At 48.6% G+C, this 22,268-nt stretch overlaps 1 protein-coding gene and 1 long non-coding RNA gene across 3 annotated transcripts in view; one reads left to right on the top strand and one right to left on the bottom strand.

The window, feature by feature from the left end:
• Nucleotides 1–19,321, top strand: part of LOC144335810 (uncharacterized) — a 30,329-nt gene extending 11,008 nt beyond the window's left edge. Inside the window, exon 2 of the long non-coding RNA XR_013406999.1 lies at nucleotides 18,883–19,321. This is a non-coding gene — a long non-coding RNA (uncharacterized LOC144335810). The remainder of the gene's footprint in view (nucleotides 1–18,882) is intronic.
• Nucleotides 1–22,268, bottom strand: part of EMC1 (ER membrane protein complex subunit 1) — a 29,893-nt gene that overhangs the window by 3,266 nt on the left and 4,359 nt on the right. The window contains 16 exon segments of one of the 2 annotated variants that reach the window (NM_001261118.1): nucleotides 1,676–1,886; nucleotides 2,445–2,618; nucleotides 6,249–6,386; nucleotides 9,736–9,855; nucleotides 10,165–10,326; nucleotides 11,248–11,397; nucleotides 11,561–11,760; nucleotides 13,765–13,887; nucleotides 15,768–15,864; nucleotides 16,646–16,768; nucleotides 17,422–17,484; nucleotides 17,858–17,929; nucleotides 18,447–18,614; nucleotides 18,923–19,072; nucleotides 19,639–19,765; nucleotides 21,571–21,699. In NM_001261118.1, coding sequence (NP_001248047.1) covers nucleotides 1,676–1,886; nucleotides 2,445–2,618; nucleotides 6,249–6,386; nucleotides 9,736–9,855; nucleotides 10,165–10,326; nucleotides 11,248–11,397; nucleotides 11,561–11,760; nucleotides 13,765–13,887; nucleotides 15,768–15,864; nucleotides 16,646–16,768; nucleotides 17,422–17,484; nucleotides 17,858–17,929; nucleotides 18,447–18,614; nucleotides 18,923–19,072; nucleotides 19,639–19,765; nucleotides 21,571–21,699 — 2,207 coding nt within the window. 2 annotated transcript variants of the gene reach the window in all.

Raw genomic sequence — 22,268 nt, 5'->3', positions numbered from 1 at the left:
GGTCTCGATCTCCTGACCTCGTGATCTGCCCGTCTCGGCCTCCCAAAGTGCTGGGATTACAGGCTTGAGCCACCGCGCCCGGCCAGAAGGTTCTCACTTTTGAAGACACTAGCTTCTTAACATTCTGAGATACCAGAAAATAAAGTTCTAGAATCAAGATATGGATAATGATGAAAAAGAAAAATGTAGAAGGCGACTTGGATTTCCTCATGCCCCCTCCCTCCAATGCCTCCCCCAGCAGGGAGTCTCCTTCCCGTTGAGCAAACGCAGCTGTTTATGCAGCTGCGGTACAGTGGCCAGGGAAGACTGGAGGACCAAGCATGATCGATCATAGCACCACTTTCAGTAACGGTGATTAAAGCTGATAAACTGCCTACAGGGCTGCCTTCTTCATGTTTAAGAATACAATAGGCCAGGTGTGGTGGCTCATGCCTGTAATCCCAGCACTTTGGGCGGCCAAGGCAGGCAGATCACGAGGTCAGGAGATCGAGACCATTCTGGCTAACAAGGTGAAACCCCATCTGTACTAAAAATACAAAACATTAGCAGGGCATAGTGGCACACGCCTGTAGTCCCAGCTACTCAGCAGACTGAGGCAGGAGAATTGCTTGAACCAGGGAGGCGGAAGTTGCAGTGAGCTGAGATCGTGCCACTACACTCTAGCCTGGGTGACAGAGCGAGCCTCCATCTCAAAAAAAAAAAAAAAAAAAAGCAACAGTAATGCCAAGTGCCCATCAGATCTGAGTCCCAAACATCTTTGGTAAAATCAACTAAACACAGGAACCTGTTAACCACTGTGTTCTAAGTCCTGGGCTTAGGTTACATAAGGATGAGATTTTAGAGCTGGCGCGGTGGTTCACACCTGTAATCCCAACACTTTGGGAGGCCGAGGCAGGCGGATCACTTGAGGTCAGGAGTTCAAGACCAGCCTGGCCAACATGGCAAAACCCCATCTCTACTAAAAATACAAAAAGTAGCCAGGCGTGGTGGTGGATGCCTGTAATGCCAGCTACTTGGGAGGCTGAGGCAGGAGGATCACTTGAACCCAGGAGGCGGAGGTTGCAGTGAGCCAAGATCGTGCCACTGCACTCCAGCCTGGGCAACAGACCCTGCCAGTTTCTGTAACCTGTCAGCACAGGCTAGCTATGTTAAGAATGCTATCCAGAACTGACTTTTTGAGCTAGGTGAAAATGACAAATAGAGAGGTGGTATATCAGAAATGAGGACTAAAGGCCAGGCACAATGGCTCACACCTGTAATCCCAACACTTCAGGAGGCCAAGGCAGGAGAATCATCAGAGCCCAGGAGTTCTAGACCAGCCTCAGCAACATGGCAAAACCCCATCTCGACAAAAAAAAAATTGTTTTAATTAGCCAGGTGAGCTCGGGAGGTTGAGGCTGCAGTGAGCCATGATCACACCACTGTACTCCAGCCTGGGTGACAGAGTGAGACTCTGTCTCAAAAAAAAAAAGATGAGGACTGAGAGAGAAGTGGTCACCTTCATAGGTGGCAAAGATGAACTAATAAACTTCTTCCACCGATATATAGCCCTCCTCACCACCTTTCCCTTACAGGTGGTTCAACAGGGCTCTGCCAGCAATGTGCCCCTTGCTCTGTCCTTCAGTGTGGTTGCCCAAGGGAACCCAGCCATCCCAGAGGCTCCCCATGCACTCACTCAGCAGGTGTCGGCTGGTGATGCCCCGCTCGGTGATGGTGGCCTCCATGGCACTGATGGAGGATGGGAAGATATAGGACTGCTGGAGGACCTGGGGCAGCTGGGGGCGGTCCAGGGAGCTGAAGGCAGTGGCGTTGTATTGCTCGGTGCCCTCATAGAGCTCCAGTACGGTAAACTCATTGCGCCGAGCCTTGGTGTTCCAGTACTGGTACTGCAGGGATAGGAGGAGGCAGCTCAGGGCTTCCCAGCTGCTTCAGCTGGAAAGGGAAATTGCACTGGAAGGCACCTTTCTAATTAGCTACAGATCCACGAAGGAAAACCATCAACTAGCACCTCACTTTTCTTCCTTACTACCAAGTTTACTAACTTTCAAAGTATTTTTATCTAGGCTATCCAAAGTTCACCAGAAAACAAAGGAAATTCTCAAGATTCTTAGAAGCCATAATAGTAACCAACCTTTGAATCACTACTAAGTGCCAGGCATTGTTCTTTGCTAGACTGAAGGTGACTTATTATCCCTATTTTACCAATGATGCAACACAGAGCGTATACATAACTAGTTCGAGGTTATACAGTCAGGAAATGGAAGAGGTAGGATCAAACCTAGCGGTCTGATTCCCGAGCCTAGCGCCCTAACCAGCACGCTTTGCTGCCATCCAGGGAATTTGAGATCCTAAGAAAACCAAAGCAGCAACTGGGTTTCTGGAAAGGACTCAGGAAGCAGGGAGACCTCTGGAGCTACTTTGTGTCCCTGGTAGTGACTGCTTACCACCACCCAGTTCTCTGAATGCACGATATGGACAGGGCCCTTGGCTTTCTTCTGCACAGAGGAGTGGATGATACGCCCAGTGACGCCATCAATGAGGAAGATGCCAATAAAGGTGCGCTCATGATGTGTGTCTGTGCTCTCCGTCACCACAGCCAGCAGGTTGGGGTTCAGGCTCTGGAGAGAGAGAGAAAAGCTCCCTTAGAACCACAATGACTCATCACACACTCCATTCCTGTGCTGTGAGACCAACCTGGAGCTCTCCAGCCTGGCAGAGGAATCAGGGTTTCTGGTGAAAAGAGCTTCCTGTTTGGAGTTTCTCATCACTGCACTTGTTTTATGTGCATTGGGTACTGGGTGCCATGCCAGGTACCTTGTATTTTATCTAATCCCGTAAACAATCTTGCAGAGTAGCTATTATGGTCCACATTTTGCAGAAAAGTCTCAAAGTAGTTAAGAAGCTTCTCAAGTCTCAGAGAGCATATAGTAACCCCAGATAAAATCCAGGTCTGCCCACTCATTGACCTAGGGACAAATGCTGCAGTGATATTTTTCTTCTCAGGGTCACCACCACCCTCCCCATCGCTAAATCCAGTGGCTAAGTCTTGGCCCTCATCTTACCTGACCCACTAGTACCACGTGACGCAGGTGATCACTACCTCCCTGTGACATTTTCTCACCTGGATTCCAGAACATCCCTGCCCAGCACTCCTTCTACCTTACTGGCCTCTCCTTCTCAGAATCTTTTGGAGGTTCTTCCACATCTCCCCAGTTTCTTCATGGTGGAACACACCAGGAAGCTCTCAAGCCTTAAGCATTTCCATCACGCTCACCCTCATGGTGGTCTATCTCAAGCCAATCTCATGGCTTGAACACCATTTATGGATGTTGGCAATGCCCAATGTATGTATCCAAACCAGACACTCCTTTGAACTCCAGACTTCACTAAGAAACTATCTCAGTATCTTTTCTCAGATGTCTCATCTGAAGCTTAACATGGCCCAAACTGAACTGTTCTAACCCCTGCCTAAAATCTGCTCCTGTCTCCTCCCCAGCCAGTGGCGACTCCATACATCAGTGACTCAGACCTAAAGCCTCGAGTCATCCTTGACTCCTTTCTCTGTAACACACATATACTTGCTCTTGGCTCTACCTTCAAAAGTACCCAGAATCTGATCCCTCCTTCCCACCTCCGTGCTACCAGCACAGCTCCAGCCACCATCAGCACCTGGATGATCCCACAGCCTAAATGGTCTGCTTTCCTCCTCACCCCTCTACAGTCTCATCTAGGTCAAATGAACCTGTGGAATCTCAAGTCACTGATGTCACTCCTCTGCTGAAAACTTCCCAGTGGCTCTTCACCATGCTCCAAAGTGAAGGCACGGTGGTGGCCTCTGATCTGGCCCTGTTGCCCTCTGCCTTCAGCAGGCCTGACATGCCTCCTCCCTCATCATCTTCTAGTCACCTAGTCTTCCTTGCTGTTTCTCACACACACCAGGAGTGCTCTGACTTTTCTCTCTGGAAGGCTCTCCCCCCAGCTATCCACACGACTCACTTCCTCACTCAAGTCCACTCACTCCATGCCACTTTCTCACTAAGCCCCTCCTTAGCCACCCAATTTACACTGTACTCGCTTTCCCTCTTCCCGGCTTTATTTTTCTCTATAGAACTGGTCACTTTCTAATACACTATCTAATTTACCTATTTATTTTCTTTATTATTAGCCTCACCCAACTATGATGAAAGCCTCACAAGGTCAGGAAGTTTTGTCTATTTTGCCCATTTTATATCCCAGTGTGTAAATGAGTGCCTGCATCCAACTAGCACTAAAAAAATACTTGCTGTTGGCCGGGTACGGTGGCTCACACCTGTAATCCCAACACTTTGGGAGGCCAGGATGGGAGGATTACTTGAGCCCAGGAGTTCAAGACCAATCTGGACAACACAGCAAGACCTCATCTCTAAAGAAAATAAAATAACTGCCCGGGCACAGTGGCTCACGCCTGTAATCCCAGCACTTCAGGAGGCCGAGGCAGGCAGATCATGAGGTCAAGAGATCAAGAACATCCTGGCCAACATGGTGAAACCCCATCTCTAAAAATACAAAATTTAGCTGGGCATGGTGGCACGCGCTTGTAGTCCTGGCTACTCGGGAGGCTGAGGCAGGAGAATCGCTTGAACCTGGGACGTGGAGACTGCAGTGAGCCGAGATCGTGCTACTGCACTCCAGCCTGGCGACAGAGTGAGACTCCATCTCAAAAAAAAAAAAAAAAGAAAAAAGAAAAGAAGGAAAATAAAATAAGCCATGGTGACATGCACCTGTTGTCCCAGCTGCTTAGGAGGCTGAGATGGGAGAACTGCTTCAGCCCGGGAGGTCAAAGCTTCAATAAACTGTGATCGCACCACTGCACCCCATTATACTGGGGAAAATGGAAGCTCAGACAGCCTAAGAGATGAACAGCTAGGCCATGGCAGAGCCACGTCTTAACTTGACAGTCAAACTAGAGGCTTACACTGTGTTGCACTGGATCATGCTTAGTGATCCGGCTTTACCATCAAGTTCCGTGATCTCACTACTCTATTCTATGACACCCCCTCCAACTCAGTCTCTACTCAGTCTCTGCTGTACCAGAGGGTGTAATTAATGTGCATTACTACTGTGATTACATTCTCTCCCACAACAGTTTTGCAGCCCACTAGTCACCTCAATCTCCCTCTCTTTAACACTAACTAGAGTGTTGGATCACAGAGCTGGAGTTTCTGATGGCTCAACTATGGTTTAACCCCAGAATGCTCTGTCAGTACTACCACTAGTAATAAGAGCTGGGCTAGGCACAGTGGCTCAAGTCTCTAATCCCAACACTTTGGGAGGCTGAGGTAAGAGAACTGCTTGAGGCCAGGAGATAGAGACCAGCCTAGGCAACATAGTGAGACCCTGTCAATACAAAAATAAGAAATTTTTAAAAAGCTTTTTTTTTTTTTTTGAAGACAGGGTTTCACTATGTTCCCTAGGTTGATCTCTATCTTCTACAGAAAATAAAAAGTTTAAAAAAAAATTTTTTTTTGTTTGTTTGGAGACAGGGTCTCACTCTGTCATCCAGACTGGAGTGCAGTGGCACAACTGCAGCTCACTGTAGCCTCAACCTCCCCAGGTTCAGGTGATCCTCCTACCTCAGCCTCCCGAGTAGCTGAGACTACAGGCATGCACCACCATGCCCAGCTAATTGTATTTTTTTTACTTTTCTTGCGGGGGTAAAGACAAGGTTTCAGCCACGTTGCCCAAGCTGGTCTCAAACTCTTGGACTCAAGTAATCCACCTGCCTCGACCTCTCAAAATGCTGGGATTACTGGCATGAGCCACCAAGCCCATCCTTTTTTAAAAAATTAACATGGCATGTGCCTATGGTCCCAACTACTTGGGAGACCGAGGTGAAAGGATCGTGTAAGCCCAGGAGGACGACGGAGCTGCCGTGAGCCATGGCTGCATCAGTGCACTCCAGCCTGGGCAACAAGCAAGACTCTGTCTCAGGAAACAAAACAAAAAGGTCCAAAAAATAAGAGCTAACATCTGTTGCTTACTTACCATATGCTAGGCACTGGGCTAGGCATGAATATCTCATGTGATCATCACAACAAGCCTAGGAAGAGGGTATATTATCCCCACTTCACAAACAAAAATTAAGGCTCAAAGGGATTAAATGACTTACTCAAAGTCATGTATCTACCAAGTCCTACACCCAGACTTGAAGCCCTTGTTTTCCTGATTCAAAAGCCCTTGCTGTATACCAGACAGCTGGCCGTACGTACCTTGTAGAGCACACTGCGGTCCCCCATCACACGGCCCTGGGAATGAACGTGCTCACTGCTGCGTTTCCCCTTCACCTTGACGATCCGCTGTACTTCCGGGGGAATGGTCAGCTCCCAACTCAGCTCAGTGGTGAGATCCTAGGGCGGGGACACAAAGAACTGAAACAGCTAGAGTTAGACCCATCCTACAGTTCATTATTTGAGGCCTTTGTGCAGGAAGGAACAGAGATCAGAACTAGAAAAACGAGCCAGGAGCAGTGGCTCATACTTGTAATCCCCACACTTAGGAGGCCAAGGTGGGCAGATCACTTGAGGTCAGGAGTTCAAGACCAGCCTGGCCAAGAAAGCCAAACCCCATCTCTGCTAAACTTACAAAAAATTAGCCGGATGTGGTGGTGGGCACCTATAATCCTGGCCACTCAGGAGGCTGAGGCAGAGGCTGCAGTGAGCTGAGATCACGCCACTGCACTCCAGCCTGGGTGACAGAGCAAGACTCAAAAATAAAACAAACTAGAAAAATGGCAATAGAGATCTAGTTTATGAAGAAATTTCAGAACTCTCGGTTTAATTAAGATAGATAATAGACCAGGTACAGTGGGTCACACCTGTAATCCCAGCACTTCGGGAGGCCGAGGCGGGTGGATCACCTGAGGTCGGGTGTTTGAGACCAGCCTGACCAACGTGGAGAAACCCCATCTCCACTAAAAATAAAAAATTAGCCAGGCATGGTGGCGCATGCCTGTAATCCCAGCTACTCAGGAGGCTGAGGCAGGAGAATTGCTTGAACCTAGCAGGTGGAGGTTGCAGTGAGCCAAGACTACGGCCATTGCACTCCAGCCTGGGCAACTCTGGCTCAAAAAAAAAAAAAAAGATAGATAATAAAGCCAGTAGAAAAGGAGGCGAATGCTCAGTAGTATCCCGTTATTTATCTGAGTAGGAAATATGCAAGGAAAATTTACCATTTATTACTAAACTCCAAGATGCCCGTATACTAGGGCCAGCGGTGAATGTCTAAGCTAATAGGGACCTCAAAACATTTCGTGTATGATTCTTTATGGTCATAGGAAACCAACCAATAAACACTCATGGTTAAATATATTATTACACATCCATCCTATGGAATTATGCAGAGCACTTGGGCGTGGAGACAGGAAGTAGTTACTGGCAAAGGGCAAAAGGGCCTTCTAGGAGCTGGTGGTGTTCTGTTTCCGGATGTGATTACCAGGCACACAAGTGTATTCCCTTGGTGAGGGTTCACTGAGCCATACCTCATGATTTTGCACTTTTGTCAATATTTTTCTGTAATAAAAAACTGAATTTGACAAAACAATGAGGTAGAAAACCCATTAAATGAAAAAAGCAAATTTCATAAGAATAAATATAGGTCAATTCCATGTGAGTAAGAAAAAAAAAAACAGGCCGGGGGCAGTGGCTTACACCTGTAATCCCAGCACTTTCGGAGGCCAAGGCGGGAGGATCACTTGAGGTCAGGAGTTTGAGACCAGCCTGGCCAACATGGTGAAACCCCATCTCTACTGAAAATACAAAAATTAGCCGGGCGTGGTGGCGTGCACCTGTAGTCTTGGGAAGCTGAAGCAGGAGAATCGCTTGAACCCAGGAGGCAGAGGTTGCAGTGAGCTGAGATCACGCCCCTGCACTGTAGTCTGGGTGACAGAGCGAGACTCTGTCTCAAAAAAAAAAAAAAAAGTATGAGCCGCACATGTGTGTCCACACAGCTGTTGATATGGAATCATAAATACACAAGGACAGTGGAAAGAGGCACAGCAAACTGCTGACAGGCTTTCCACCTGGGGAAGGGAAGACTGCTGGAAATGGGGCTACAAGAGTCTGTTCACATTTTGCTTGTTCACCTCTCTGTATCAATAGACTCTTTTACAATGAGAATATACTCATGTATTACCTAAATTTTTAAAATAATAAAAGTTATTAATAATAAGACTTCATTGCCACAACCTTCTTTGAAAACATGAGAACTCACTAAAACATCCCCAGAGAGGAAGGTCACCAAGTGAGGGCAAAGGCAGTACACTACCTTGTGGTCCAGGACTCGCGCGCACACCTGGCTCACTTCCCACAGACAGCTCTGCCCCTTTGTCTTCCTTTGTCACTGTTCACTCAGATGATGTCCTCAAGACTCTGGATTCATGACACCCACACTCCAGTTCACTCCCCTGAATCTACGAAACTGTCTCTTTCAAGGTCCTCATTTTATTAACTCAGAAGGACGATTTTTTTTTTTTTCATTCACTAGGGTAAAGGATGTGTCTTCTGGGCAGACCATTTCCAGTGCCGTTTATGCTAAGGTTAGCTGTTACAAATATCACAAAAGGGCACTGCATTTTCAAAACAACAGCGTCTCCAACTCAGATGGCATTTACCATGTGCCAGGCAGTTTTATGTGATTTATATGTTGAATTCTCACAACAATCTTTTGAGACAGGTATTTATCACCTTATTTTACAGCTAAGAAAACAGAAGGCCAGAGTCCAAGGTCACAAAGTTAGTAAGTGACAAACCTAGGCTTCAAATCCAGCAAATTGGGTCTAAGCTCTTAAATTCTACACCTCTCAAAAGGCCTTACAGGACAGGATGGGAGAGCTGTTTGTGAGTGCACAACACAGAGTGCTTCTCCAAACAGTCCTGCTAACAAGGCCATGCCAGCCCCTCATGAACTTCAGAGCTGGACTTCAGAGCCAGCTTGTATCACTGTTTACAAGAGTTGGTCTCAAGTATGTGAGGATTAAAGCAAACTGACCCCCTTTCTAGAAATAAAATTCAAAGCACACATTCTATCATGAGTTGGTCAACATCATCTTCATATAAAAGTACAACTTATTACTCAACCCACATTCCTACCTTCTACTTTCCCAAGAATGGAAAAAACGTCCCATCTCTCTGCTACAGAAAAAGAATGTGGCCAGGTGCAGTGGCTCACGCCTGTAATCCCAGCACTTTGGGAGGCCGAGGCAGGTGGATCACAAGGTCAGGAGTTTGAGACCATCCTGGCCAACACAGTGAAGCCCTGTCTCTACTAAAAATAGAAAAAATTAGCCGGGCATGGTGGCGCATGCCTGTAATCCCACCTACTTGGGTGGCTGAGGCAGGAAAATCGCTTGAACCCAGGAGGTGGAGGTTGCAGTGAGCCGAGATCGCGCCACTGCACTCCAACCCAGGCGACAGTGCGAGACTCCGTCTCAAAAAAAAAGAAAAAGAATGTGGAATGAAAGCTCCAAGGGCAGAGATTTGGTCTACTGTGCACCACTCTGTCCACAGCACCTAGAACCATACCTGCCATGTAGTAGCTGCCCAACAAACATGAACAAATGATTGACTTTGTATCAGACATCAGGATTACGCTAATCTAAGTTTATAGTAGAATGAGTAGCATAATTCACTTCTTAGCCAAATGGCCAGGAAACACCTGCATCTCATCCACAAAGGGTCATGCCAGGACACGCCTTCCCACCTTTCGAAGCCGATATCCACATAGCCGTCCCTGCTCCGCATCCACCAAATAGAAGAAAATGGAAGGGGCAAGCTCGTGTAGCTGTCGCAAGACATTCCGAGTGGCTGGAAAAGCTGTGACCTTGAAAAACCCAGAGAGCCCAAGGAAAGAGTTAGGAAACTTCCCCATCAAAGAGAGCCTTAAGAATAAAACAGCAAATCTTAAAAGAATTCAAGTCTAGTGAACTCAGTTTAGGGTTTACATTCAGTTCTGTTAAGAACCTGAGTTTTCACAAATGCAGACACAGCCATCATTTCTCTTCAGGATGGCCTTAGAGCCCAAACACGTGCTGGGTACAGAGAGCACTCCATCTCTGGGCTGCTGTGTTTGACCACTTGGCCCCAAACCTGACTCCACTAGCATGTTCTCCATCCCCTCTGAATACAGTACCTTGTATTCATCATCTATCAACAGCAACACCTTGGCGTAGTCTTGATCCATGACTGGGAGAAGCAAGGACTGCAAGATGGGGCGCTTCAGCACTGGGGGAGCCACCTGACTCCACTTCCCAAAAATGGGATTGAAGACATACAGAGAACTCATTCCCGACTCCTAAAATGAGCAAACTGTCAGGCTCCACCAACAAGAAAAGACTGCAAATCCTAGGGATAGACCTGAAGAGCTGGGACTCCAGCTCAGCAACTGTGGGGGTTCCCTAGTCTTTGCCCTCTTTGTGGAAAATAAGTTCTTGGCTGTAGGTGAATAGTCCCCTAGGCTAACGTCACAAAGGAAAAAGTCAAACTGTCTCTGCCAGTTCTTTTTTGAGACAGGGTCTCACTCTGTCACCCATGCTGGAAGTGCAGTGGCATGATCAAGGCTCACTGCAACCTCTACCTCCTAGGTTCAAGCGATCCTCCCACCTCAGCCTCCCAAGTAGCTGGGACTATAGGCACAAACCACCACATGTGGCTAATTCTGTTTTTATTTTTTGTAGAGAATGGTGAGACCCCGTCTCTACTAAACATACAAAAATCAGCCAGGCATGATGGCATGCACCTGTAATCCCAGCTACCTGGGAGGCTGAGGCACAAGAATCGCTTGAAACTGGGAAGTGGAGGCTGCAGTGAGCCAAAATCGCACCAGGCAGCCATTCCAAGAAAGTGTCTACCAAGCCCACCTTCTGTGCTAGAATGAATACACAAAAATCCATTCTAATTCTGGGAAGACACAAAAATATCCTGCTCTTCCTCAAAGAGAGAAAATAGCCACTCAGCTACTAACAGCCAATGTTTAGAAAAGAGGAGAGCTGGCTCCCTATGTAGCTGGTGAAGTCACACCCACTTTCTAAACAATTCCACATCAGTGCTGGCTGGTTCCTCCACCCAGGCATGAAACTAGAAGAAACAAGAGTTCTAACTCCTGAATGTGCCTCATTAACTCACATAATTCCAAGGGCCTAGGAGCAATTTAAGTTACAAAATAGCAAAAAAAAGCCACTCTGAGTCTGGCTCCAGTTAGAGCTGGATGCCTCACCTTGTCCTTCACCAGCAGGGTACACTGGGGGGGGTGGGGGAAATGAGCAGTGGTTCTCTGAACCATCAGTTTAAAGGAGGAGTCTGGCTTGACGTTGGGTAGATACTGTTTCCACAGGATGGTGCCAGAGCTGCTCTCAATGCCAAAAAGCTGCAAGATAAACAAATACTTGGCTCACTACTAGAAAGAGAAACCAAAGAACTGAGTCTGTCCTTGAAAACTAGAACCAGTGTCATCCCCCACCAAAGGCTTTTTGTTCCTCACCCTCAGAACTTGAAAAGGTTCAGTAACTGGAGTCTTAAACCACACGCACCTTGCCTGAGGCTGTTACCATCACCATCATCTTCTGGAGGTTGAATTCATCTCTGGCCAGGGTGTCAATGTTGATCTCATTCTTAATCTGACTTCGGGGCTTCCGAGCATCGTAAAACATTTTCCAGAGGTGGGAAGTCCATGCTTGCAGCAGGATAAGCTGAGAGGAGAGGCGTTTCAGGAACATCCCCAGCAAGCCATCTGGTGTAAAGGAAAAGTAACACACTCTACATCAGACTAGGGGTCCAGAAGGAGGTACATGCTTTCCTAATGAGAGATCTCTGCGTCTCCTATGGAGTGGTAAAGTCCACACTCTAGGCCACAAGCCCAAAGGGCAGTCCTATATCTGATGCCAGTAGTCTCACACTCAGGTAAGGCTCATGCAGGAGCTTCCAAGAACTACTTAACTGGCTCTTACAACTAAACCCAGCTGGAATCTTGGAATAGACTAGGAGGTCAGGGATCAGGCATGCAGGAGGCAGGCATGCTGTGAATGTCTCCACCACAGCCCCACATCCAAGATGCCAGAGGAAGGTTTCTGGGTGCCATGACAAAGCCAGAAGAGGTATGAGTGTGGGGGTGGAGGGTGCAGGCCAATGAATGTGTATCATGAGCAGGTACTTCCATCTCCCACTGATTCATTCCTACTTTGTCAACTGTTTAACCTGCACCCAACAGACATATTTGCAACGAGTTCCCAGGACCATCATTCACTCTTTCCCTGATTCTGTCAGTGAAGCCACTGCCCTCCAGATCTCCTCATTGGAGACCACAGATTTGGAAACAGATGCAAGGAAGCAAGGTAAAGAGCATGGTCTCTGGAATCTGCCAGGCCCAAATTAAGATCCCAGCTTCACCACTCACTATGGGGCAACCTTGAGAAAGGTACTTCACCTTTTTGCCTCCGGTTCCTCATCTGTAAAGTGGCATGTAACCCACTGGATTGTTGGAAAATTACATCATACGATGTACATCAAGGATTTAGTGTGGTGCCTGGTACATGGTAAGCACTTACTAAAAAAGGAGCAGAACCTCTGCTTATCTTATTTTCCACCCACCTCTGCTCAAGGAAGAGAAGTGAGAAGCAACAGGACAAGTCACAAGCATGGCAGTCAACACACACACACACACACACACACCCCGCCACCAAGGATGTACCTCATTGGTCCAAGCTAGGAAGAAAAACAATTAACCAAAAGCTAGCCATGTGAGCAGGCAATGAGCAACAAGGCAGCAAGAAGCAGGTTTTACCTTGAATCGCTGGATCCAGGCAGCAGAAATAAACAGTAAAGTCAAATTAATCCTCAGCTTAAGAAAATGTGCATTGCCTAGCAGAGTGCCTGGTCCACAGCAGGCCCTCAATAGCTATCCGTTGGAGAGCTGGATGAATGGACAGAAGAGAGAGGGCGGGGAGCAGGACTGAATCAGAGCAGAGTGAATCAAGTTCATCCTGGCAGTTGGGACCATGGCCAGCTTTAGAGGGCACTGGGCTATTTCCGCAATACCCAGATCAACCCAATCGTGTCTCCAGACAGATGTGGCTGCTGCTTTAGGGACAATGAGTATACAGTGCCTGGTAAATTTTTAGTACACAGGCAATGGTAGCTATTACTATACCAAGTTAAGACTTTATTCCCCACCAGGCGCAGTGGCTCACGCCTGTAATCCCAACACTTTGGGAGGCCAACGCGGGCAGATCATGAGGTCAGGAGTTCAAGACCAGCCTGACCAACACGGTGAAACCCTGTCTCTACTAAAAATACGAAAATTAACCGGGCGTGGTGGCGCACGCCTGTAAACCCAGCTACTTAGGAGGCTGTGGCAGGAGAACTGCTTAAACCCGGGAGACGGAGATGGCAGTGAGCCAAGACTGCGCCACTGCACTCCAGCCTGGGTGACAGAGCAAGACTCTGTCTCAAAAAAAGAAAAAAAGGAAAAAAAAAGACTTTTTTCCCTCAGCTTTCTCTAGAGGGATTTTTCCCTAGCTTTCCCCAGAAGGATTCAGTTCATTCTTTCACAGAAATGAACGGTTTCATAAACCATATGGCCACAAATGCACTGGAACCTCATCACAGAGCTCGTTCAGAAAAGACTAGCAATCTGCCAAGCCCAGGAAGCCGGAGATGCATGACACGGTATCTCTTATGGTCATTTCCAGACTGACCCCTCCAGCAACTCTGCAGCTCCAACCTCTTAGGTTCATACCTGCCTTTTTGCCAAATTCTCCTTCCAGCTCGGCCTGTGCCCCAGTCAGGGGGAGGTCCACCATCTCTAGGCACACCACTTCTGCCAGGGACTCCTCACGGCTCCACAGTACCACCTTCCCTGCTACAGGAAACATTTTTACAAAGCTAAGCCTGGAGCTGGGCACGGTGGCTCATGCCTGTAATCCCAGCACTCTGGGAGGCCAAGGTGGGCGAATCTCTTGAGCCCAGGAATTTGAGATCAGCCTGGACAACAGGGCAAAACCTTATCTCAACAAAAAATAAATATCAGGGCCAGACAAGGTGGCTCACGCCTATAATCCCAGCACTTTGGGAGGCCGAGGGAGGCAAATCACAAGGTCAGGAGATCGAGACCATCCTGGCTAACATGGGGAAACCCCATCTCTACTAAAAATATAAAAAGTTAGCTGGGCGTGGTGGTGGGCACCTGTAGTCCCACCTACTCAGGAGGCTGAGGCAGGAGAATGGTGTGAACCCAGGAAGTGGAGCTTGCAGTGAGCCGAGATCACGCCACTGCACTCCAGCCTGGGCAACAGAGTGAGACTCCATCTCAAAAAATAAATAAATAAATAAATAAATAAATCAAAAAATTAGCCAGGCATGGTGGCAAGCGCCTGTAGTCACAGCTACTTGGGAAGCTGAGGTGGGAAGATCACTTGATCTCGGGAGATTGAGGCTGCAGTGAGGCCATGATCGCGCCACTGCACTCCAGACTGGGCAACAGTGAGACCTTGTCTCAAAAAAAAAAAAACTAAGGCTGCCTCCCAGATGTTCTAAAGAGACTCTTCTTGCTGACTCAGGGATTACTACAAGCTCTTGCATAAAAGGATAAATGGCAGAGCAAGGGGCTGGAATCAATAGGTCAAGGGAGGAAAGTTACGTATCCCACCAAGAAGGCCAAGTTATTCTTCAAAAGCAGGTGACAAAGGCCGGGCATGGTGGCTCACACCTGTAATCCCAGCACTTTGGGAGGCCAAAACGGGCAGATCACCTGAGGTTAGGAGCTCGAGATCAGCCTGGACCAACGTGGTGAAACACTGTCTCTTACTAAAAAATACAAAATTAGCCAGGTGTGGTGGCACGTGCCTGTAATCCCAGTTACTCGGGAGACTGAGGCAGAAGAATCACTTGAACCAGGATGCAGAAGTTGCACAGAGCTGAGATTACACCATTCCACTCCAGTCTGGGCAACAAGAGCAAAACTGTCTCAAAAAAGAAAAAAAGAGCCAGGCACAGTGGCTCATGCCTATAATCCCAGCACTTTGGGAGGCCGAGGCAGGTGGATCACCTGAGGTCAGGAGTTTGAGACCAGCCTGACAAACATAGTGCAACCCCATCTCTACTAAAAATACAAAATTAGCCGGGCGTGGTGGTGCATGCCTGTAATCCCGGCTACTTGGGAGGCTCAGGCAGGAGAATCACTTAAACCTGGAAGCCAGAGGTTGCAGTGAGCTAAGATCACGCCACTGTACTCGAGCCTGAGCCACAAGAGCAAAACTCCGTCTCAAAAAAAAAAGCAGGTGACAGGCCAGGCACGGTGGCTCACACCTGTAATCCCAGCACTTTGGGAGGCTGAGGCAGGCGGATCACTTGAGCTCAGGAATTCGAGACCAGCCTGGCCAACATGGCAAAAGCCTGTCTCTACTGAAAATACAAAAATTAGCTGGTCGTGGTGGCGCATGCCTGTAATCCCAGCTACTCGGGAGGCTGAGGCAGGAGAACTGCTTGAATCCGAAAGGTGGAGATTGCAGTGGGCCAAGATCATGCCACTGCACTCCAGCCTGGGCAAGAGATCAAGACTCTATCTCAAATTTTAAAAATTTTAAAAAAAAAGCAGGTGACATTTGGCTGTGAACAAAACGCTCGGGGCACACTCCACTTGAATCTCTTCCAGAAACCTGCAGCCTCCCAAAAAACAGTCTGACTGCAACACATCGGAAGGCCTGGGGAAATAAAAAAATGGGTTGAATGAGGTCTACTTACCCAACTGCTGCAGGAAAAGTAGCAGATGATCCTCCGTCTGCACCAAAGCCCGGTAGCCCACTGAGTCATCCTTCTTCAAGAACACCTGGATATACAGCTATAAGCCACACAGTCAAGACCAGTGTAGTCAGTGAGGATCCAAATGCCTCTGAGAGCCCCAGACCCCAGGAGTCAAAGCATTAGGACTTAACAGAGGCCCAAGCCATGGCATTATTTGATATCTAAACAATGTAGCTATTATCTGGATGCCAGTAAGTGATACATATTCTTAGGGGCCAACACAATGATGCTGGGGTCTCCCAGATCTTTCTATGGAGGAACATGAGTACTGCACGGGTACCACGCCATTCATCCATGTTCTAATCACACCCCACAAAGTGAGCAGGAGGCCGGGATTAGACTTTCTGCTTTAGAAACAAAGAAGCCACAGCCCAAGCAGCTGAGGAAAATAACCAAATGTACACAGAGGCAATACTGGGTAGTGATGAGTCCAGGCTGTGGGAGGTTAGACCTGAATCTGAACCCCAGCAACACCTCTTCCTGGCTCCGTGACTCTGGCTGTGGTACTCGATCCCAGCAGGCCACAGAATCATTTTAAAACCAGGTCAGGAACAATCGCTTCACGGGAGTGTTCGGAGGATTAAATTAATTAATGTGTAAGTTAAAAGCTTAAAACAGTGCCTGGTACACAATGACGAGCTGGCATAAATAATACCTGCCTTTACTGTGATTTCCAACAAGTCAGTGGCTCAGAGAGCATTAGAACACATGTTCAGAGAGCCTAATCCAAGCCCCATGGCTAAGACCTGGCCCTGAGGAAAGGAAGGCACGTGCTGAGAAGCCCACAGGACAGTCTGCAGAGAAAGGCTCTGCCTCACCCGCTCAGGCCGAGTGCCGCTCTGTTCCAGGCTAAATGTAATTGTGGTGTCCAGCAGCCGCCGACCTGTCTCCACGAGATACAGGTTAATGGTGTAGGTCTGATTGAAGCAAGCCAGAGAGTCCTAGGGGTACAGACAGCACGGGTCAACTAGAGGCATCCCCCGAAAGCAAAGCCCACCAAAGGAAGTCCAAGGATTGGGGGCAAATACCCTAGAGAAGGAGCCAGGCCAGAAGGGGAAGTATATGCAAAGGAAAATAAAAGAGAAAAGCAAGCCAAATCCTAAGGCAGAAATAAGGTGCCTGAGTAAATAAATGAAATTACAACTACCATACTTGTCTTGGAAGCCAGTACAGAGTAGCAGACTTCTGAAAGAGAGGTAGGGCTGAGCAAAGTGAGACTGAGCAAGACAGGAGGCAGGGAAACGCTTAGATGGAAGCCACAGCAGGAACCTATGCCTCCAGCCAGGGGCTGACGCCTCCGCTTCAGGGTAACTGCACAGATTACTACTCAACTGTGCCAGCCGGGATCCCCAAAAAAATGGGGACGCTGAGGCCCAGAGGAGAAAGTGGCTAGGAACAGACTCTAGGCATTCTACCTCCTAATAACCCAGTAAAATGAGATTAAGAGAAACATCATTTAATTTACAGTACTTAGGAAACCCCATTTGAAGCTGGGAACTCTAAGACCTGCTCCTAACCAAAGCTGTGCCCCCAACTCTCTTTGGTGGTCTCCTGCGTCTCTCAGTCTGGCATACTGCCCAATGCCACACCCTACCTTTGAACTAGACTTCTCCGGAAAGCTCCCCATTGACCCATCTTCAGAATTGCTAGGTTTCTGCTATGAGAAAGAGAAGGACAGGAGAAAATTCAGCCAAAGGGTCACTTCCCAGTCACTGAAATGAAGCTTTTGTTTTTATCTTCTTAGCACTTGGGAGAAGGCAAAGCTCATTTCTCACCCCTGCCCACAAAGTCTATTCAACCCTTAATAGCCCCATATGAAAGTAAGGTCATCACATTAGGGTCTCGTTCCTGGGGAGAAATGGGGTGTACAGAAAGCTCTATAGGTGAGGCAAGACCTCACTTCTCAACAGCCTCCTGCCCCCTGGGTTCAAACTGACCAGGCCAATGTGCCCAGACTTCTGATTTTCAGGGTTCCTGGCAGAGACCAGGAAGGAAAACCCCAAGTGCTGACTGTTGTTCTCAATACTCACCACTTCATTCCGACAGGCCATGACTGCAGCCACCGTCTTCTCCCCAGTGGTGGCAAAGCTCACTAGGGCAGTCTGGGGGAAAAGCAAGGCATCAGCTCCTAAGTGGGACCAGTACTAGCCAGCTGCCTTACAGAGGGTCACCTCTCCAGGGAAGGCCCTTGGCCTTAAGAGTTGAAAGTGCTCCCCACTTTGGAGCAGAATGGTCAGGCATTTAAGAGCAGAGCGAGGCCCCAGTTGCATCTACAGCTGAAAACAGAACTCTCCCCTACCTCCAACGCAGGCACACATCAATCTTAAGTCCCATGCTGCTTGCTCTTACTATCTACGGGGAAGCTCTCATTTATGTCCCCATATTTCCTTTGGACTAAGGAAGGCACTGGTTTTGCTCTAAAGATCCTTTGTAATACTCAGGAGGAAATATACCATTTCTACTGCAAGGCTACCTACCCCCTCTCAAACCATTTAAGGGAAGGTGTCATCAGTCTTGGGCCTAAGAGCAAATGTTTCCAGATTCAAAAGCACTGCCTTGTAACATCCATGTCTTGGAGAGATGTCCTGAATCCTAGCAAACCGTGTTGCCTGCAGTTACCTGTGGGAAGTTTTTAAGCAAACTCAGGGTGCCGTAATGGTACTGCAGCAGAGCATAGTGGCTCGGGGACAAGTGCAGGAAGAACTGGGCCCGGGAAGCGTCCACTGGGTTGGGCTGGGTGGGCAGGACCCGGGGTTGGAATCCACTTCCAAATTCTAAGTCGAGAGACTGGAAGGCAAGGAGGAGGATTACAGCTGACAGCTGACGAGTCCCTGACCCATCCGAGGCTCACACCCTCTGCCCTACTTTACCAGGGGAAGTAACTGGGCCACGGCAGGTGGCTCCAAATGCTCCAGTTCAAATTCCCCAAAGGAGAAAGTGGCCGATTTCCCCTTATGCCAGTTCAGCCAGAGGCCTGAATGGCTTCCACTGCTCAGGAAGAGTCTGGGAGAAAGACCCTCTGGGGGAATCATGCCAAACTTTCTACTCCCCGCAGGAAATGCCTCAGGCCAGAAGCAGCAGTGGCAGCCTCTCACCTGCAGCGGGATCTGTCTCAGCTCCCATTCCGTCTCCAGAGCCAAAGTTTGGAGGGAACGTGAGCTCGGGTCAGGACACACCAGGACAGCCTCATCCACCACGCCACAGGCTCCGGACAGGTGCTGCAGCCATGGAGTTGAAACCCTGACCTACAGAAAAGTCATCATTAACAGGAAGCTCGTGAAAGATTTTTACATTTCCCTCTCAGCCCAACAGCAGTATTGCTGCCAGCATCCCACTGGGGGTCCTAAGTTCAAAGGTTCTTCACGGTTGGTTCCATAGGAATTCTTCCTGTCCCCTGAAACCCCACCCTCCAACCTCCTGAGAGCCTCCAAAGGTGGAAAAAATAAGAGGATTTTCTGGTCACTGGAAAAATACACCCGATAATTTTAAATACCTGACACTTCAGATCTGCACTTCTCTACTATATTTGTCATATGTGGTATCCTACTGTGATTTCACAGCACTGTTAAGATACTTACAGGCAGGGACTAGATCTATGTAATTTTTTAGCCACCCCAGAAGATAACACATGCAAATATGAGTACTTTAAATAGAGGCCTAATGAGAAGGCAGCTGGCAAGTGACCACAATGAGGGAGCATAAGTAGCTTTTGCATCTGCCCAGCCAAGTTCCCTGTTCCCCAGTACAAAGAAATCTATTGAGTCCCCCCACAACCCCACCTTATTCACAGGCTTCTGTCACCCTCCCATACCTGCTGAACAATCTCTCCATCTTCCACATTAAACTTGACAATGTTCACATGGCTGAAAGGAACAACTCCGAGGGCCCACACCACCCCAGAGCCATAAGAATACACCATCTGGTAGTGGATGCTGTCACTAAGAGAGGGAAGAAGAAACGGGAGCGTCAGCTTTAAACCCAGGACAGGATTATTCTCAGGGGCTGCCAGGCCTCAGCCAGATGTCACAAACTAGTAATTCCCAAATAGGTTTTGTTTGGCTCATACAGTTTGGGGGTTTTTGTTGTTGTTCTTAATTTGAATTACTTGTCAACATTTAGAAGAGATTATACTTCACAATCAGATTTCTTTTTTTTTTTTTTTTTTTTTTGAGACGGAGTCTCGCTCTGTCGCCCAGGCTGGAGTGCAGTGGCCGCATCTCAGCTCACTGCAAGCTCCGCCTCCTGGGTCTACGCCATTCTCCTGCCTCAGCCTCCCGAGTAGCTGGGACTACAGACGCCCGCCACCTCACCCGGCTAGTTTTTTGTATTTTTTAGTAGAGACGGGGTTTCACCGTATTAGCCAGGCTGGTCTTGATCTCCTGACCTTGTGATCCGCCCGTCTCGGCCTCCCAAAGTGCTGGGATTACAGGCTTGAGCCACCGCGCCCGGCCCACAATCAGATTTCTAAGTTTTCCTACAGTTAGAAGACGTGACAACGCTAAGCCTAAATACAGAGTGCCAATCAGGTGGGTAAGGCTGCCCCCTCCAGGCAGGCCAGGCGCTCTGCAGCTCCCATCCAGCCAGTGTTGCTCATGGATATTTCATAACCCACCTCATAGCATTTTCTTTGTTGTGTTTTTTCAGACAGTGTCTCACTCTGTCATCCAGGCTGGAGTGCAGTGGTGCAATCACGGCTCACTGCAGCCTCTACCTCCCGAGGCTCAGGTGATCCTCCCACCTCAGCCTCCCAAGTAGCTGGGATCACAAGCATGCACCACCATGCCTGGCTAATTTTTTGTATTTTTTGTAGAGATGGGGTTGCCCAGGCTGGTCTCAAACTCCCAAGCTCAAGTGATCCACCCAACTCAGGCTCCCAAAGTGCTGGGATTACAGGTGTGAGACACCGTGCCAGGCAAGAATTTGAAGTTTTGAGTCCTGCTCTAAACTTTGAAAATGGCCACAGGGTGTCTAAGTAGATCCTTTTCTCTTGTTCCCTCCCTCCCGTTCCTTCCCAATTTCAATGCTTTCTACCAGCAGGAGCTCGAGAAACCATTTCATACTCACTCAGCCTACCCTGGGCTCTTCTTGAGTTGTTCTAACTCTTTTTTTTTTGAGACGGAGTCTTGCTTTGTCACCCAGGCTAGAGTGCAGTGGCCGGATCTCAGCTCACTGCAAGCTCCGCCTCCCAGGTTCACGCCATTCTCCTGGCTCAGCCTCCCGCGTAGCTGGGACTACAGGCGCCTGCCACCTCGCCCGGCTAGTTTTTTGTATGTTTTAGTAGAGACGGCGTTTCACCATGTTAGCCAGGATGGTCTCGATCTCCTGACCTCGTGATCCGCCCGTCTTGGCCTCCCAAAGTGCTGGGATTACAGGCTTGAGCCACCGCGCCCGGCCTGAGTTGTTCTAACTCTTAATATGAATGAAAGGCTCAGTCAGAACTGGTACTTGAACTAGAAGTCAGAAGGCACAAAGTACCATAACCACAAGCGAGTGGCTCCCGTAGCATGGCTCGCCCTAGCGCCCCAGTTTGAGAGTGTTCTCCTCAGTGCAAAGGAAACTCCAGGCATACTCTGGAGTCTCACTCATACTTACAGCCTTCAAGATCTTGTGAGTGCAACACACTCCATGCAATACTAACAAGAGACAGGCCTGGGTTAAAGCAAATGCTTTGGGTCCCTCAAGGAGAAAGAGGAGCTCGTAGAGTAGGACGAGGCAGCTGTTGCCTGTACACAGGCGGCCTTACCTTTCTGGGAGATGTTCCACCCACTTGAGGTGCCCACTGGAGAGGTGATGGAGGGCAAGCGTCGTCTTCTTCAGGACTGCAATGTACCTCACAGACTCCTGCAGGCCAACCAGCCCAAGTGCCTGGAAACTGAGCACAAGTACAGGTTGAGAGCAGCCCACACCTGCAGAGCCTCAGGCTGGGAGAGACAGTCCAGAACAGTACTCACTGTTGCTTGGTGGGTAAGGAAACAGGCTTTGGGGTCAAACACAGCCGAATCCTAATCCTGGCTCTGCCTCGTTAGCCAACTTGAGATTCTGCACTTGCAACCATGTGGTCACACTGCTTGCTTCCCTGAAACCATCTACTTCTCCTAAGGGCTGTTCCCTCCTTCCCCTGGGACTTCACAGCAACTGGACCTACCCTCTGCCACATACCCATCAGACAGTGCTGTCATTACTGTGCTACCTGCCTGCCTCCCAATGGACAGTGGAATCCTCAATGACAGCAGCTGTCTCACAGTCCCGTGTGTTCCCATCGCCTGGGGCTCACCACACGTTTACCAAATGAATTACTATCAGAAGATATATAAGCTAATACAAATGATCCTATCATTTGAACAACTTTAGGGGCCGGGCGCGGTGGCTCACGCCTGTAATCCCAACACTTTGAGAGGCTGAGGCGGGAGGATCACGAGGCCAGGAATTCGAAACTAGCCT

This window comes from Macaca mulatta, chromosome 1, assembly GCF_049350105.2.
Source record: "Macaca mulatta isolate MMU2019108-1 chromosome 1, T2T-MMU8v2.0, whole genome shotgun sequence".
In the NCBI taxonomy this organism is placed as follows: Eukaryota; Metazoa; Chordata; class Mammalia; order Primates; family Cercopithecidae; genus Macaca; species Macaca mulatta.
The sequence above is the reverse complement of the archived record's forward strand: the minus strand, read 5'-3'. Positions and strand labels throughout refer to the sequence as shown.